The sequence below is a fragment of the Leptodactylus fuscus genome, chromosome 2 (assembly GCF_031893055.1).
Source record: "Leptodactylus fuscus isolate aLepFus1 chromosome 2, aLepFus1.hap2, whole genome shotgun sequence".
NCBI lineage: Eukaryota > Metazoa > Chordata > Amphibia > Anura > Leptodactylidae > Leptodactylus > Leptodactylus fuscus.
This window is the reverse complement of record NC_134266.1, coordinates 29,645,015-29,662,151: the sequence shown is the minus strand read 5'-3', so window position 1 is coordinate 29,662,151 and position 17,137 is coordinate 29,645,015. Positions and strand designations below refer to the sequence as shown.

Here is a 17,137-nt window from a genome sequence, read left to right as displayed (position 1 = left end):
CATCATTTATAATTGGAGCTATAAGCCAAAATAAAACCTAAATCGCCCATAAACAAGGCAATCCATACCAGTCCAATTTGACAATTTCCAAAACCAATTCTATTCAATTATCTCATCTCAGTCATCGACATTGGCAGCAGGAAAGTGCACGGTAGGTGTATGGTAGATCAAACATACCTTTGGCGCCAGAGACGGATGAGGTTGAACGGGGTGTTATGGTAACAGAGGTTTTGACTGTTGCAGTGGTGAAAAGGGGGATGATTGTGGTTGTAAATAAAGGTTCTGGTCAATGGGAAAACATAAAAAGAGACATGAAACGTAAAGACAAAATCATAGCATACAAAAATCATAACAATGGTTAAGCTGGGTAATGTAGACACACATTAACATAGACATGCTTAAAGCAAAGTGATCCGGACACTTGGTCATTTAATAATATTAAATCACTCTCGTTTTATAGTTAACTTCATTAGGAATGTATAGAAATACTTTATTAGATTTCAATTACTGGAGAACTGAAAAGAATAAAATATCGACTGAAGCTATGGAGAGTGGATTTAATGGACAAGAACCAAGCTTTCATCCATGCCATGTACAATGGGTTGTGCAGTTGAGATCAAATGTGGATAAAACAACATGCTGGGTAGAAGTGGGAGACAAACAAGCAAATAATAAAGTAACATGCGAAGAAGATGAATATCACATTATAAAGCAACCGTTTCACCTGCAATGGCTTCCTTTGGTCTACAGTATACCAGTAAAAATAAAGTAACTTCACATTTTAACATACTGAACTCTGCAGTCATTCCTTAGCGCTAATACAAGCCAATGGAGGCCAACAGTCACAATGAGCCACTGGGGGATATCGAAGATGGTGTATAATTGACTATTATATGTTACATGTACCGTAGTATACTCTGGTTGACTATTAAGTCAAGTGACTTTGTACTCAGCAGTGATTTGTGGTATTGTGGTTTCTGGAAATATGCTGTACGTTCTTCTTTGTAGAATGAAAATTATAAATTTGCTAAATTTGCCAATTCCTTTTGGCTTTCAAGTTTTCTGCCTGCTGACATTGATAAGGAACTTTCATCGTCCTGAAAGTCCTGGTCATGTGATAGACATGGACTGGTGACCGGCTTTAGAGGTTATGCTAGATTCACACTTGCGCTCTGGTTCCTGTTCTTCTGGCCCAAAAGATGGAAACCCAATCCACTTATAAAGCAGTTACTCGCAGGAACCTGCGGATCTCGTGGATTATAATGGGTCTGTTGGGTTTCCTTCGAGTTTCCACCCGAAAAATGCAGAGAGAAAAGTCCTGCTTGGAGGACTTGTCTCCACATTCAAGCAATATGGGGGACAGAATGCCCAAATGGGCAACAAATGCAGATGTGGATCCACTCTTATATATCTGATATTGGTATTGAACCTTTCACCTGTATGTCCATTACATGATGGGAGGTAATTTACTCATACTTGCCAACTCTTATGACAAGTCTGGAAGGCTCTTGCAAAAAAGGTTGACTGTACAGAGTCTAAGAAGAGGTAAATCTCTGTCCATCATGGCCTGTATATGTCCATCATGTGAATTACATGCAATGAAAAGGGGCAGAGCTTCATTAAAAGGCACATGGCCACCTGAAACTTTTCACAGTGTGTTCCGCTCATTGGGGCTCACAGAACTGCATACAAAAATTGGCAAGTATGAAGTCGCTAAATATCCACTGAAAGTAAAGAATGAAGGCTGACATTCAGTGAATACAAGCAGACATCTTGTGGGATTAGTATAGTAAGAGTATTTGAACACTGCACAACTTTTTATCATACAATGAATTTTCTGGAACTGTAAGATACCTTTCTCCATTCATCCCAATGAGTGATCTACTAAACATGAGAGAAGAGTTTCTGTTAAAGGGAACCTGTCACTTTGGTTCAGTATAGCTTTAATAGAAAATATTCAAAACACTGTAACTTTATTGATATAAATCTCTGTTTGGAGTCCAATGGGCAGTCTTGTTTAGAAATTCCTATGTATGTATATAGGACAGTGACTACTCAATGGACTCCTAAGCCTAATAAACAGATCAGTCCAATATTAGCTACACTGAAACTATTCCTACAAAACTATATATCATCCTTCTCAGCTCCTCCTGCTCTATAACATGCTGCCTGTAGAACAGATTGAATTTTCCAAGTGACAGGTTCCCTTAAAGTGATAATAATAATAATAATAATAATAATAATAATAATAATAATAATAATAATAATAATAATATATTATTATAATAGATAATTTATAAACATCTTTTATAGCATACAAGAACAATATTAGTGGCTAGAACATTCAGAAATAACAGCGCATATTATACACAGAGAAATAACCAAATGATTGTTTAAGCTTTCTTTATGTTGCATGAACTTTTACTTTTCTAGACCAATTAATAATTGTTTAGAACATTTGTCTATTGCGATCTACTGTACGAAACGTTCATTCTTATCTGGTTACTAAGCTGCAAACAATAGGATAACAACAATACTATATTCTTATTCTACATAAAGAAATGTTGAAATATTAGCAACTATTGTAACAAGATTTTAAAATATTAATTCAACAAAGCATAAATTTTTTTGTTAATGACAGAGTTTCAATGTGTACTTGGTAGATGATAGATAGATAGATAGATAGATAGATAGATAGATAGATAGATAGATAGACAGATTTCCAAAAATTCCAAAAACTTCACTGTAGATTGTACTAGACTACTGGAATTATAAAAAAAAAAATCTATAGAATGGTAGGAGATCCAGATAAAAGCCAACCCGCCATTTTCAATGAGTAAATGGGGCTGAAATACTAGCTGCAGCTTGTTGATAGATGCATAGTAAAATTCCAATGAGAATCTTTTTTGCACAGATCTATTATAGTATATAGTACCCATATTTCTACTCTAGTCATTTCAAAGAGCGTGGCGAACATACACAGCAACTCCCATCAAGATAACGGCCAGTCAAGGAGGATTCCCTAAAATTTGGAGAGCGTGAATGCACTTGGGTGTATCATACAGTTGTATGGTGTAACATCCCTACCATGGTATCGGAAAACAAAAGTAGTGAAAAAGTCAAGTTGAAGATGGCTGCAGCAGTTCATTTAACTTACTAAGAGTCATGTCAAATTTGATAGGGATCACAACGTCTGAAACACTTGTAATAATAGGTACAACCTGGTAGAAAACATATGACGAGCCTAACAAAGCAGCTTCAAATACTCATGGTGCTAGAAGCCCCTTAACCATGCTTCTGTAGGAAAAACTTCAGAGACAGGGGTCCACGTGTGCTTAAATTCTCACATCAAAAAATAAATAAATAAAGAATAAAAGGGTCCACCATGGTATTCAGAATATAGACAGCGTCTGATGGGAAAATGATCTAAGATTCATCGCCTATCCTATAGGATGACGGATGTGTAGATGATTGGGTAAAGAGATGATTCATGAAATAATTTGCCTCATTTATATCAATATTACTCAGAATTAATAGAACAAGAAAATTTGATAAGAAAACAATTCCTTGCACAAAAACATAGCATGAATACTAAAGAATCCAATGTGCTCCTCTGGTGGTATCTGGTCAATGTGTCTTCTGCTCAGCTGTTAATCTGTTATTTACGGTTCCCATCGAGGTCCCTGCTGGAAACAAACGGCTGTGATCCTTAGAAGAGCCGTAATTGGACATGAGAGACTAGTCTGGGCTATTACTGACCACTCCAAAGTCACATTATTGTTACATGTCGGAATCTCATTAAACGGGGACAGAATTTGTCATAAGACAGACAATGGTACGCAACAAGTTCCTCAAATAAACTCAGCTAATACGTTTCCCCCTTGGGAATATGCAGATTATTCTTTGCTATATTTTGCTATTAGAAAACATCGTGAAACATTGATATTTTCTATATTTTCTGCATCTAGATTTTTTTTTTCTAGTCAATTCTACTTATTAGGGGATTCTCATCTCTGACATTTAAACCTTATTCACATGACCATTGTAAAAATTGGGCATGAAAAATGGATGAAAGTGTCTACTAGTCTCGGTGATTTTGTGTTCATATGTTATTCTATGAATGATCTAAGAGAACATCCATACATAGGACATGTCCTCTTTTATGATGGACTACTCACATCACATGGTCCATCAGAAAAATGGATATTTACTCTAGGTTTACACTTGTGCTCGGGTTTCCGTACTCGGGGTCGCTTAGGGACCCAAAAAACGAACCCAATCTGCTTATAAAGCGGTTACCTACAGAAACCAGTGGACCCCAAAAGACTATATTGGGGTCCAACGTGTTTCTGCCCGAAAAGAAGTCTGGCTTGCAGGACTTTTCTCTCTGCATTTTTCAAGCAGATTCAGGGATGGAATCCTTGAACAGAGCTCGGGTGAACCCAGCCTTAAATAGCTCCAAAAATTCTCATTGATTTGAAAATGGGCACATATCACAGGGATGTTTTTCAGTGTTGTGTGAATATATCATTGTTTATCTAGAATATAAACCGTAAATGTCCAAGAAGAGCTGGGCATGCTTTTCAATATTAGATCTGCAGGTGTCCAATACCCAAGAACCTTGCAAACCACCAGTACCTAAAGAGCGTGTCTCTAGTATTGTTCACATACCTTGAGCTGTGGTGGTCACTCGTCATACAAACTGTTTAGGTATTGCATAGATTTCAATGGGACAGTGTTGTAATACCTACCCATGCCGCTACAGGTTGAGTGTGCAGCGTGGCATGTAGTATTTCAACCAAGGTATTTTTATACGCTCTACACTTCAGTTGTCAATAGCTATAAGGGATCAAGTTTGCTGACAGACTCTCTTGAAAAGTTACGAGAGACATCCAGTGATCTATGACTGCCTCTGCTCTTACGCTTCCTACTGTCACTTTCATATTTCTGCCGGGGCTTTATTAAAACTGGAACAATGCTCTAAGTCATCTTTAAACAAACACAAAACTCTCGACTTCTAGGGCTGCCGGGTTCATGGGTTCTTGCACTATACGATACAATATATGTAGATGTAACATTAACTCATTGACTTACAATATATCTGGATGTATCGTAAGATTTACTTAGTCAACGTTTACGTTGACTTGCAATTTTTTTTCTATTATTATTTCTATTTTTGTTATATTTTTCAATGCCAGCGCAAGTAGAACACAGCCTGCAAGCTCCTAACCGCAAATGAGTATGGCCGCCACGGGGCTAGGTTGTTACTAGGCAGCATGTCTCTCCACATGGCTGCCTTTCTGTTCCTTTCTCTCTTGCCGTGCTTTTGTCTGTTTATCTTTTTGAGTGAAACAGCTTACAAAAGAAGATGCTCAAAAGCAGTACAGCAGAAGAATGAAAGTGTCAGCATGAAATACAATCCATTACAGATCACCAGGTGTAATTCCATTTGGAACGAAAGATCATTTTTAGAGCATGCTACTGTTAACCCTTGTTCATGTTTTCTTTTTTCGCATTTAATGCATCACAGGATTGAAGGTTGGGATTGGAGGCGCGCCTCAACAGCGAGCACTGAACACATTAAATCCTCACCAAAACATTTGAGCTCAAGAGAATGGTAAAAACCACACGAAACAATGACAGTTTCCATTCGATCACCTGATATTTTTGGACGATTAAGCTGATATTATACAGAAAAAGGTTACTGTAAACAGACCAGGTTCCATTGTTATTCATATATTCAGTGACCGGCAATAACATTATAGTAATATGGTTCATCTATCCAAGCTCCAAGGCATCAGGTGATCACCAAAAAGGATGACAGTGCAATGTTACTACAAGCACAGTCGCAACAGCTCTTCCATATAAGTGGGTTGGTCTCGTACTACATCTCAGCCCATTCACTTACATGAGACTGTATAGGATGAGCTGTTTCACTTGTAAGGACAAGACAAAGTGCTAGTATACGATTAAATGGGGGAAGCCAATTGTAGGAGCACCACTAGCCCTTATCTTTTCTGGACGTTAGGGGTTCTAGAGGTTGGACACAAACAGACATTGCCATGGTAAGGGTTACTTATGATCTCTGCGGCTCACCAGGCTCTTAATTTGTTTGCACTTGATAAAGGGGAGGCTAGTCCTCGAAACACGTTGTGCCTTGTTATTATCCAATAAAGAGACTTGGTTATCCATCTACATGTCAATTGTATTTGTCACATTCCACTATACCTGTGAGCACAACGGATCTCTTTTTCCTATGGAACTCCATTGCCATAGTAAGAGGGGGAGCAGAATTCTCTACAACATAAGATACCAATCAACAAAATGGTAAATGGGGACCTCATTGGGATACAGGATACTTATGCCAACAGATCAAAATGTAAAAATGGTGGAGAACTCTTTTAAAGACAACAGGACAGTCCTCTTTAAAATAGTGTAGACCGAAACTAATGGCTACACTTATAACCACCCAAAAAAAATTCTCATTGACTAATATGAGAACATGTTGTGGGTAACCTATGTAACTTTTTCAATGGTTACTATTGAAGAAGGGGGAGGAGAGAGGGTAACTGAGCTGTTTTCTTCATCTATTATCAGTTGTGTTGCCTTGTTTTATTGACAGATCTTGTAGGGTTTAACTGGACACTGATACATTGCTTCAGCATTATATCATAATATCTTATAGAAAAACACACAGCAGCCTGGGGACAGTGTTGTGTCCGAGGATGGAGCCTGAGGACAGCTTTCTGGTATACAAGGCATATAAATATTGCAATATTTTTTTTTCACATGAACTGTTTTTTGCACACAAATTGTGACTTTTCCAAATTTTGAATCCTACTTGCCACATATCAAAAAGTGGGCTGAACCAGGAAAGGATGAAGGTGGGACAGGGCAGGAATCCTCAACACAGCAAATTTATTACAAAAACGAATACAAGTTATAGCTGAAACCTAAACCAGCCCTTGACTGCCATAGGCTTTAGTTTGGGGTGTTTGGACCTTCTTCAATGTGACTGAATTAACAAACAGACTTGTTCATTATTCTGATGCATCTCACGCCAGAGCACAAAGGAATTGATAAATCAGTCCCATTAAGATAAAAGTTTCTAAGGTTCTACTACCAAATTTATAATAAGAACCTCTGGGTAAGTTTTTAATAAAATGACCATTATATGGAAAGAACATTATTGAAAAATATTGAATTCTTCATCTTGTGAAAAAGTGTTATTTGGTTGCAAATTATTGAATATTCAGCAGTCTGTAGCACAGGATTATAAAGTGATAGTGGGCAGATTTGCTACATATTTGCTTAAGGGAATGATTTGTTGAAAATATCGTCATATGCTCCAAACAGCTGTTAACCAACTTTCTTCCCTGCTGCTCAGAACATGTAAAACTCCAGCTTTGCTTTCTATGTATTTATTTAGACTTTATTTTGTAAAGTATCTAATTAGTAATTATTTCTATTACAGCACTCGAGATACTAATGTGACTATGGAATGATGAGACTAATGGAGCAAACGACTTACTTATTGTTGGTTTTGCAATGTATACAGGTAGCAAATCTACAATTGTTAACTTTCTTTTGTATGCCATGATAGGTCACCTAATAAGATATTCTAGGTCAAGAAATCATGGAGACTTTCTTCCAAAATATTGTGTCACAACTGTCTAGAGATTGCATATGGTATTGTAGCTCAATCTCATTCTTTTCTGAGTTGCATAGTCTTTCATTTGAGAACTTATTGAGGGATGAGATTGGACATCCAACTATTATATCGAGTCTTGTAGGTAATTCTCGATGGGGAAATGTACAGATGTATCCGCACTTAACTATTCTTACATTTGGTTAAGGATTCAATTTCTCTAGGATACCCACTGAATGTGAGATCATAATATATTAACCAAAGCCTTAAAAGACTGAGAATTCAGAATTCACCCTACCTCATTGGCTGGTCACACATAGTCACCAATATATATGGTCTTTATGATATTTTTTATGATAAAATGATCTAATTCCTATAGGTTGTACGTGTTACAACGTGAGTCAATTTCTAACATATTCAAAATCACCTTAAAACAAGACTAGGTATATCATACAAACCACAGATGAGTGTTTCTATCTTTGTGAGATGATTCTGCTTTGGTTGATATCCTTAGACCTGGTTCACATCTGTGTCCGGTATTCCATTTGGGGGTCTTCAAGCGGACTCCCCCCACATTACAAAAGCAGTGAACAATGAAAGCACATGGACCCCATAGTCTATAATGGGGTCTGTGTGTTTTCCACGTGTTGGCCGCACGGTGTCCATAGTGTCTGGACTTCTCTCTCTGCATAACTCGTGCAGACACCATGTGGAAAACACACGAACCCCAGATGTGAACCAGACCTTAGTCATGTCTCATGGCTCTTTAGTGGGTCGGACATTGACCTTCAGGATAGCTGCCTAAAAGTGATGCTAAAAAGGCAATGTTCTTTCTGAAGGACAAGTTTTTTTGTACAGCAAATGTTTGCATGTCCTCAGCTAGAGGCTTTATGAAATAGTACCCTAAAAATATCAGTTTATTTGACTTTAAAAGTGGAGAGGGAATATTTGCCATCTAGGCAGAGAGTCAATAAATAACCTATATCCGGAACTGGCCAATAAAACTGTCAAACAATTTGAGCAAAACATCACATCAAAAATCAAACAGAATTTTGGATAAAACAAACAGAGAAAAAACAGCTTACTCCATGTACGTTCCTTCTTTCCTCCAAACAAAAAGTTATTATTGCAATGCGGTACACAATATATATACATTCGGCCTAATAAAAAAAATAACAACACAACATTGTGCCACTAGTGCTTTACCAGCCTGAGTCACAGCACAACATAAGCCGTGTTCCCCTGATGTATATCTGTAGTATCTAAGCTAGTCAATTAGAATGTGGTGGAGGACAAGGGCCGTCTCCTCCTAAACGGTATGAATGTATTTCCCAAGAACAACAATTCCTGGCATTGTATTGTTGCCATAATCTCTGACTTTGTGAACACCTTCCTGTTTCTGAGAGTGTTTTCTTGACATTTATTATTAACAATAAAAGCCAAGACAAATGAAAGTAGCAGCCGTATTGATTCTGCAAATGTAGCACAGAGAATTCTAACAGTTTGATCTCTTCCACTCCACCAAAAATACATAAGCTCTTTTACGGTCGCCTCCCTCCGCCATGCCTCCCCCTCCATCAATGAAAAATGGAAATAATATTGCGGACTGTTTTGACAGTAGTGGAAAGTAACAGTTACAGGTGGATTGTAATCATTCTGCTCATATCTGTATCGATTTCAGTTATCATCCGTGCTGCTACATAAAAAGTATATTGCCTTTCATCTCTCACATGCACCTGAGAAAAGTGATCACCAATGACCTTGTTCTATGAGAAATTCCATGTCTAGATTAGTCAATTAGAGATCAAACAATATGCAATGTAGCTTCACACTTTTCATTTGTCTAAACTAACAGAATGTTCTGGAATGAGGATAGAAAGCCGGCGGCCCGTGTATAATTTATTAGAAGTTCTGAATAAAATAAACACAAAACAATATGCGCAAACAATCAAAGGAGAGTTCAGAAGGCAGCACTCCATGGTGGCGTTAATGTTTCATGCCCTATAATGTAGCAAACATATTATTTATTGAACTTGTGAATTCTATCCTTTGATTGAGTTTGGGTTCTTTTGTTATTATAACCTTTAGCTGCCTCCCTATCCCTGTGTTACTGAATATAAATAGAGAGGAGAAGATTGTGGGTAAAAAAAACTATTCTGCGAGGTCTATGGGAACTCAATGTATCTTCCGTGCTTTATTGGCAGATAAAAATTCCAAAGGTCACTTTTAGGCCAAAGGCTGGTTGCAAACCAACTTTGCAAGACTGGTTTAGGTCCAGGTGTGTAGCTATAGCAATCATTACCGGGCCCTGGACCCCAAAGAGGTCTAAATATTTAATCTGCCACATATAATATGCTACTACGTTAAAAAGATTAAGGTAAGTAGGAGCCCCTTTATGGATTTTGCATTATAATGGGGTCTGTGTGTTTTCCACGTGTTGTCCGCACGGTGTCCGTAGTGTCTGCACTTTTCTCTCTGCATAACTCGTGTGGAAAACACACAAACCCCTAGATGTGAACCAGACCTTAGTCATGTTTCATGGCTCTTTAGTGGGTCGGACATTGACCTTCAGGATAGCTGCCTAAAAGTGGTGCTAAAAAGGCAATGTTCTTTCTGAAGGACAAGATTTTTTGTACAGCAAATGTTTGCATGTCCTCAGCTAGAGGCTTTATGAAATAGTTCCCTAAAAATATCAGTTTATTTGACTTTAAAAGTGGAGAAGGAATATTTGCAGTCTAGAGAGAGAGTCAATAAATAAGCTATATCTGGAACTGGCCAATAAAACTGTCAAACAATTTGAGCAAAACATCACATCAAAAATCAAACAGAATTTTGGATAAAACAAACATAGAAAAACCAGCTTACTCTATGTACGTTCTCTCTCTCTACATTGGACAACTACCAGGTAATATTTTTTGTAAGTTAGAGCTTTTTTCCCTTCTTTCCTCCAAACAAAAAGTTATTCTTGCAATGCGGTACCCAAAATAAATAGAGATGAGCGAACACTAAAATGTCCGAAGTTCGAAATCCGATTCGAACAGCCGCACACTGTTCGACTGTTCGAACAGATTTTGAACCCCATTATAGTCTATGGGGGGGAAATGCTTGTTACAGAGGTACGCAAATTTCGATAAAATTATACTTACCAAGTCCACGAGTGACGGTCGGGCTGGATTCTCCTTGAAGTCTTCTCCCGGCGCAGCGCCCCCGCAGTGTCTTCTGGCCGGAATTCACTCTGCCTAGGCATCGGGGCCTAGGCAGAGCTGACTGCGCATGCGCGGTTGGCTCTGCCCGGCCCGACGCCTGAGCAGAGCCGACTGCGCATGCGCAGTCGGCTCTGCCTAGGCCAGATGCCTAGGCAGAGTGAATTCCAGCTGGAAGATGCTGCGGGGTCGTTTCACAGAGAAGACTTCTAAAGGTAAGAGAAGAACCAGCGTTGATTGGCAGAATGTATAGAATTCAGCCAATCAACGCTGGTTCTGCATCGAACCTTAAACTTCGAACAGTTAGTAGTGTTCGATCAAGTACGAGTATTTCGAATACCGTAGTATTCGATCGAACACCTACTCGATCGAACACTACTCGCTCATCTCTAAAAATAAACTTTATTATTTATTGAACTTGTGGATTCTATCCTTTGATTGAGTTTGGGTTCTTTTGTTATTGGGGACCAGTAGCTTCAAGTTATAACGCTTCTTGGCCAGTTTCTACCTTTAACAAGGACATAAATTGTATAGTTAAGCATTAGAGATGAGCAAACAGTAAAATGTTCGAGATTCGGTATTCGTTTCGAGTAGCCCCTCAATATTCGACTACTCGAATCGAATATCGCACCCTATTATAGGCTATGGGGGGAAAATGCTCGTTTCAGGGATAGGCAACATTCGATCAAATTATACTTACCAAGTCCATGAGTGAGGGTCGGGCTGAATCCTCCGAGAAGTCTTTTCCTCACTGCGTCCCCGCGGCGTCTTCCAGGTCTTCATTCACTCTGCCAGGCATCGGGCCTGGGCAGAGCCGACTGCGCATGCCCGCACTACAAGCGGACATGCGCAGTCGGCTCTGCCCAGGTCCGATGCCTGGCAGAGTGAATGAAGAGCCGGAAGAGCCGGAAGATGCTGTGGGGAAGCTGCACGGAGAAGATTTCTAAAGGTAGGAGAAGAACCAGCGTTGATTGGCCAACTGTATAGCATTCGGCCAATCAATGCTGGTTCTGCATCAAACTTTTACATTCGAACAGCGAGTGGTATACGTTCGAGTACGAGTATTTTGAATACCGTAGTATTCGATCGAATACCTACTCGATCGAGTACTACTCGCTCATCTCTATTAAGCATCACTTAAATGGACGCTGAGCTGCTGTAACCAGGTATGGCCACTACATAAAGTATGGAACTGTCTACTTTCAGGTCTGTACAGTATCATAGTTTCAGTGTTATCTACACACATCACTGCTGTAGACAGTCACTTCATCTAGCAATATAGGGTAAGAGACACCAAAGTCAGTGATTGGTTGCATCAGTGGTCTGTATATATGGACTTCTCCATGCTGCGACCATGTGTACCTATCCCAATACCACAACCTGGAAGGCAGTACTGAGAGTATAGTTTGCTGATTTTACTGGTCTAAAAAAAAAATTCAACTTGGAAAACCACTTTAAGGAGTATTCTGGTATGGGGGCCATTTTTTTATCCTCATGCCCTACTCTTAGGAAGAACATCAATATCAGATTGGTTGGGTTCCAATACATGGACCACATATTGATCAGCCGGTCTGCCAAGAAAAGCTGATTTGTGTGGGGTCTAGGTGTCGGATCCATACCAATTTTAGAATGAAGATCTATCCTTAGGATATTGTATAGCATCAGTAGCAAAAATGCTCCACTGTTCAGAAAACCACTTTCAAGCTCTTAGAGTCTATTGTAGAAGAGTTCCCTGAACCCACCACTTTAAGGCAGTCCAACACCAGAAATCAGCACATATACTCAGCCCCAAAGATAGATAGGTTATTGTATTTGATTTGGAGTAACAAGAACTTTGCCATTGCTCCAGAGAGGTAAGTTGAAACCACCAACTTTCCTTTGCATATTGAAAAAAATGTCAACATCTTGGCAATCGACGTAACCATTTACAATGGGAAAACACTGATTGATTCAAGTGACTGTAACCTATCTATCTATCTGCAGGGCTCCAGGTGGCAGACTCTTTAACTAGTGACATTATACTGGTTTGTATATTATGATGGGTTGGGATCACTGTGATATTACCATTCATATACCTTCAACAGTATACTGTGTCTATTATATAGCTTTAAGAAACTATGGCTTCCATATATAGGACGCCAACTGTGTTATATATTTTTGCATCCTAGTTTGCCTTTGTAGCCTCCAATGGGGAATTGTCAAAAGTAATACAAAAATGGCAACTACTCTGAGAATAGGCTGATGATTCTTTTCTACCATATAGCAGTCAAGGAGCCATAGTAAGGAGGTTTCAATAATAAAATACTCCTTCCAGCTACGTGATGGTAAATACCCATGTTTGTCTCGGTTGATGAATGAGCTATGCATGCTTGTAGCAAATAAATCTCTTCATCTGGGAATAACAAACTTGACCCATTCTGCTCACTGTGTTGTTTTCCAGTAATAGATTTTGGTAAAAATACAAAAAAGAAAAAAAAGAGATAAGATGTCCGTCTAGTTGAATGGGCTAGTGGCTCTGATATACTGCTCTGCTGCAGGTTGGTAAGTGGTGCTCATCCTTGAGACAGTGGCGAGTAAGGAATCAAGAGCTTGTTTTTGTGCACTTATTCCGCCGGCTCAGACTCCTTGTGATTAGCAAATACTAAGACGATACAAAGGATTCTGATAATGGATACAAGTACAGCTACATTTAGAATCCACTTCAGTTCTCCATCTAGGACATCAAGCAGCAAAATGTTTTCTAATATCACATAATGTTATTATTATTTACCTTCGACAAGGTAGGAAACATTAACCTGTACCAGACACTGCATAAGACAATGTAGAAAGATCTCAGCTGTGTATTATTATATTCGAGGCAGCAATCAATTTGTATCTTCATCTTTAAGCATTTTATTCTAATGACGGCTCTGGCTCGTATTCATAGTGGTTCAATTATCATTTTTTTCTGGTCTCCGCAGTGGGATCACAGCAACGTTGATCCTATGGTGTGCCATAATAAAACGAGATCCCTGACATTCAACGCAAGTCTCTATGGAAGTGTTAAATAGTTGGTCTAGGAGTTTGGTAGTCCATTCACTGGAATGTGGGACTTTTATTACTTGACTTAGAATTCAGGCACCAGAAGTTTTCCTTGGTGACCATACCATAGTAGACTTTACCAGACTTGACCATTGCAGAATCAACCATAGCAGTCTTTAGCTGTTAAGAGCCAAGAGCCGATAATTTATCTGGTGTGAGAAGAGTTGGAAAGTGTCATTTGTTCTTAGTGGACAACACACTTAACCTATGAACTGGTTATGGCTAGACATAGGTGAACCTATGAAGAGTTGTTCCTTTTTCGTGTTCGGAGAATTTGGCCCAAAGATTCATATTGGGTTGAGTAAGTTCATCATAAACTGGAAATGACATTATTATACTATGGGGCCTCTTTAGACCTCAGAACATAATAGGTATGAGTAAAGAGTAAACAGTAAACACCTCGCCTTCCCATACTTCTTCTGGGAATCTCCATGACTTCTAGTGATCCCTCTGAGTCCTCCTCTGACATTGACTGGACTCCTGGGTGACATCATGCACTCCAGGGTCACTGCCAATATCATGGTGCTGTACAAGTGTCATGACAATAATGTGTTGCATGTGATTAGCCTCAGTGGTGACTACAGGGTGCAAGATATCTTCCGGGAGGCCAGAAGAGAACTAGAAGGAGCACCAGACAGTGCAAGGATGTCCTGAAAATGTTAGGGACATGAGTATAACTGTGAGAAGGTGAGTATAATAATGTCAGGGGCAACACAGTGGCTCAGTGGTTAGCACTGCATACTTGCAGTGCTGGAATCCTGGGTTCTAATCCTGCCAAGGGCAACATCTGCAAAGAGCTTGTGTGTTCTACCAGTGTTTGCATGGATTTCCCCCCATACTCCAAAGACATACTGATAGGAAATAATGTACATTGTGAGCCCTATATGGGGTTTACAATCTACAAAAGAAAAAAAATAATAATTAGAGATGAGCGAACACTGTTTGGATCAGCCGATCCGAACAGCACGCTCCCATAAAAATGATTGGAAGCACCTGTGACGCTGACTTTGCCGGTGGCCGGCCGGCGTCACAGGTGCTTCCATTCATTTCTATGGGAGCGTGCTGTTTGGATCGGCTGATCTGAACAGTGTTCGCTCATCTCTAGCAATAATATCACTTCTAGTTTGCTGGTAACAAATCCCTAAAGTTTTGGGTTCCGGTCAAACTCAAAACTTTTGAAAAATTCAGGTCGAATCTGGTTCAATTTGACACTTATGTTGATGATGATCTCTTCTCAAGCTTCGGATAGTTGGTAGTACCACCTGTCATCAATTGTATGCCTCGTCTGCACCACATAGCTATGTTCTGCAATGTACTTTGCTTTTTTTTGCTACTTTACACCATGAAAAAAAAAGGCGTTGAGGTCCATTTGTTAACAATTTACTCGGTGACTGATGAACAGCCACATACAAAGTTTCAGCTCTGTGCCTCACACTGAGACCAAGATGGCACAACATGGATTAGGTTCGTTAGGCAACGCTCTTCATAGGGACCTTGGCACAGCTGCAGATCTGAACTTGATAAATAATTCATAGTTAGCTTTCCAACTTTCAAATGAGACGATTCAGATTGAAAATGTGACCTGCAATATTATGTTTCTAGCAGGATATTAATAGGAAATACAAACTGATGTCGTCCGCCGGTTGTTACCGCAGCATGTCACCTCTGCATTAGTGCAAATGAACATTTATCTGAGCTGTTGAGTCTAAAAGGAGGTGATCTGAAAATAAATTCTAGAATACGCTTCTCTTTTACTTGCCGAGACATTTATCAATGTCTTTCCATTCTCCTTCACGCTAAAGCAGCATCAGATTTATAAAATTAAAAAATGGGGGGAAAAAACCTCAGTTTTATATTGAAGTTCTTGTGATGATAAATCTAAGCCTCGTATTTTTTTTCCACCCGCGTTACGTATTTTGTGTACCGGATGGAATTTACAATTACTTTCCAGCAGTAATACGGAATATCTAGTCATAAAACATAGACTGATCCAATGACTTTCTGTCTGGCGAGTTGTACATTACCCAGTACAATTAGACAGATTTCCCTTCCTCTGATGTACACATACACAGCTGTGCTCGGAAACAATAGTGTCGAGCTATAAAGCTTCCCCACACTGTCAGTCCATTGTAACTCCTGCTACTGTTTAGTGTTATCGTAACTTCCACGGCTGCTCTGAATTAATAAGTAGGCTCGCTCTTCCTTCCAGATATTCCTCTTGAATTATAAACAGTGACTCTCAGAAAATAGATACAGGGGATTTTTTAGAGGGATAAAAAGATGAAATCACAAAGCAAAGCAAATTTTATACTTGGTTTCACAAATGGACGAAGCAGAGCTACGGTTGCCAATATAGAACGACTGGGTTAAAGGGATTCTACCATTAAAAAAACTTTTTTTTCTAGATAACACGTCGGAATAGCCTTTAGAAAGGCTATATGTCTCTTACCTTTAGATGGGATCTCCGCCGCGCCGTTCCTTAGAAATATCGATTTTTACCGGTATGTAAATTAGTTATCTGGCAGCGATGGGGGCGGCCCCCAGCGCTGAAAATGCGATGGGGGCGTCCCCACCGCTGCCCGAGAACAGGATCCTGCGCCGCCTCTATCTTCTGCTGGATCCTCCCCTTCTTTCTTCAGCGGCATCATCTCTGTCGGCTGACACTAGTAGAGCCGACTGTGCACGCGCGCAATTGCGGGCTCGGCACTATGGCCGCGCATGTTCAGTCGGCTCTACTAGTGTCCCACAGGCAGGAGCCAACTGCTAAGGAGTCCAATGTGACGCCGAAAAAAGACGAAGAAGGAAGGGGAGGATCCAGCAGAAGATAGAGGTGGCGCAGGATCCTGTTCTCGGGCAGCAGTGGGGACGCCCCCATCGCATTTTCAGCGCTGGGGCCCGCCCCCATCGCTGCCAGAGAACTAATTTACATACCGGCGAAAACCAGTATTACTAAGGAACGGTGCAGCGGAGACCGTGTCTAAAGGTAAGTGACGAATAGCCTTTCTAAAGACTATTCCGACGTGTTATCTAGAAAAAAAAGTTTTTTAATGGTAAAATCCCTTTAAGGAAAACCTGTCAATACTCTCAGAGACTGTTGTAATATTTAGCAAGTATAACTTCTTGCCCTGTAATAAATAATATGGGCGATTTTAGGTGTATGGTGTTAGAGAATACTAAAAGAAAAGTCAGGTATGTGGAACTTTCA

General features: G+C 39.6%; 1 protein-coding gene across 3 annotated transcripts in view; it reads right to left on the bottom strand.

Moving 5' to 3' along the window:
• CADM2 (cell adhesion molecule 2) overlaps positions 1-17,137 on the bottom strand; it is a 1,317,105-nt gene that overhangs the window by 111,499 nt on the left and 1,188,469 nt on the right. For 2 of the 3 annotated variants that reach the window (XM_075263548.1, XM_075263549.1), the window contains one exon: positions 178-282. The exons of the other annotated variant lie outside the window; for it this stretch is intronic. In XM_075263548.1, coding sequence (XP_075119649.1) covers positions 178-282 — 105 coding nt within the window. The remainder of the gene's footprint in view (positions 1-177; positions 283-17,137) is intronic. 3 annotated transcript variants of the gene reach the window in all.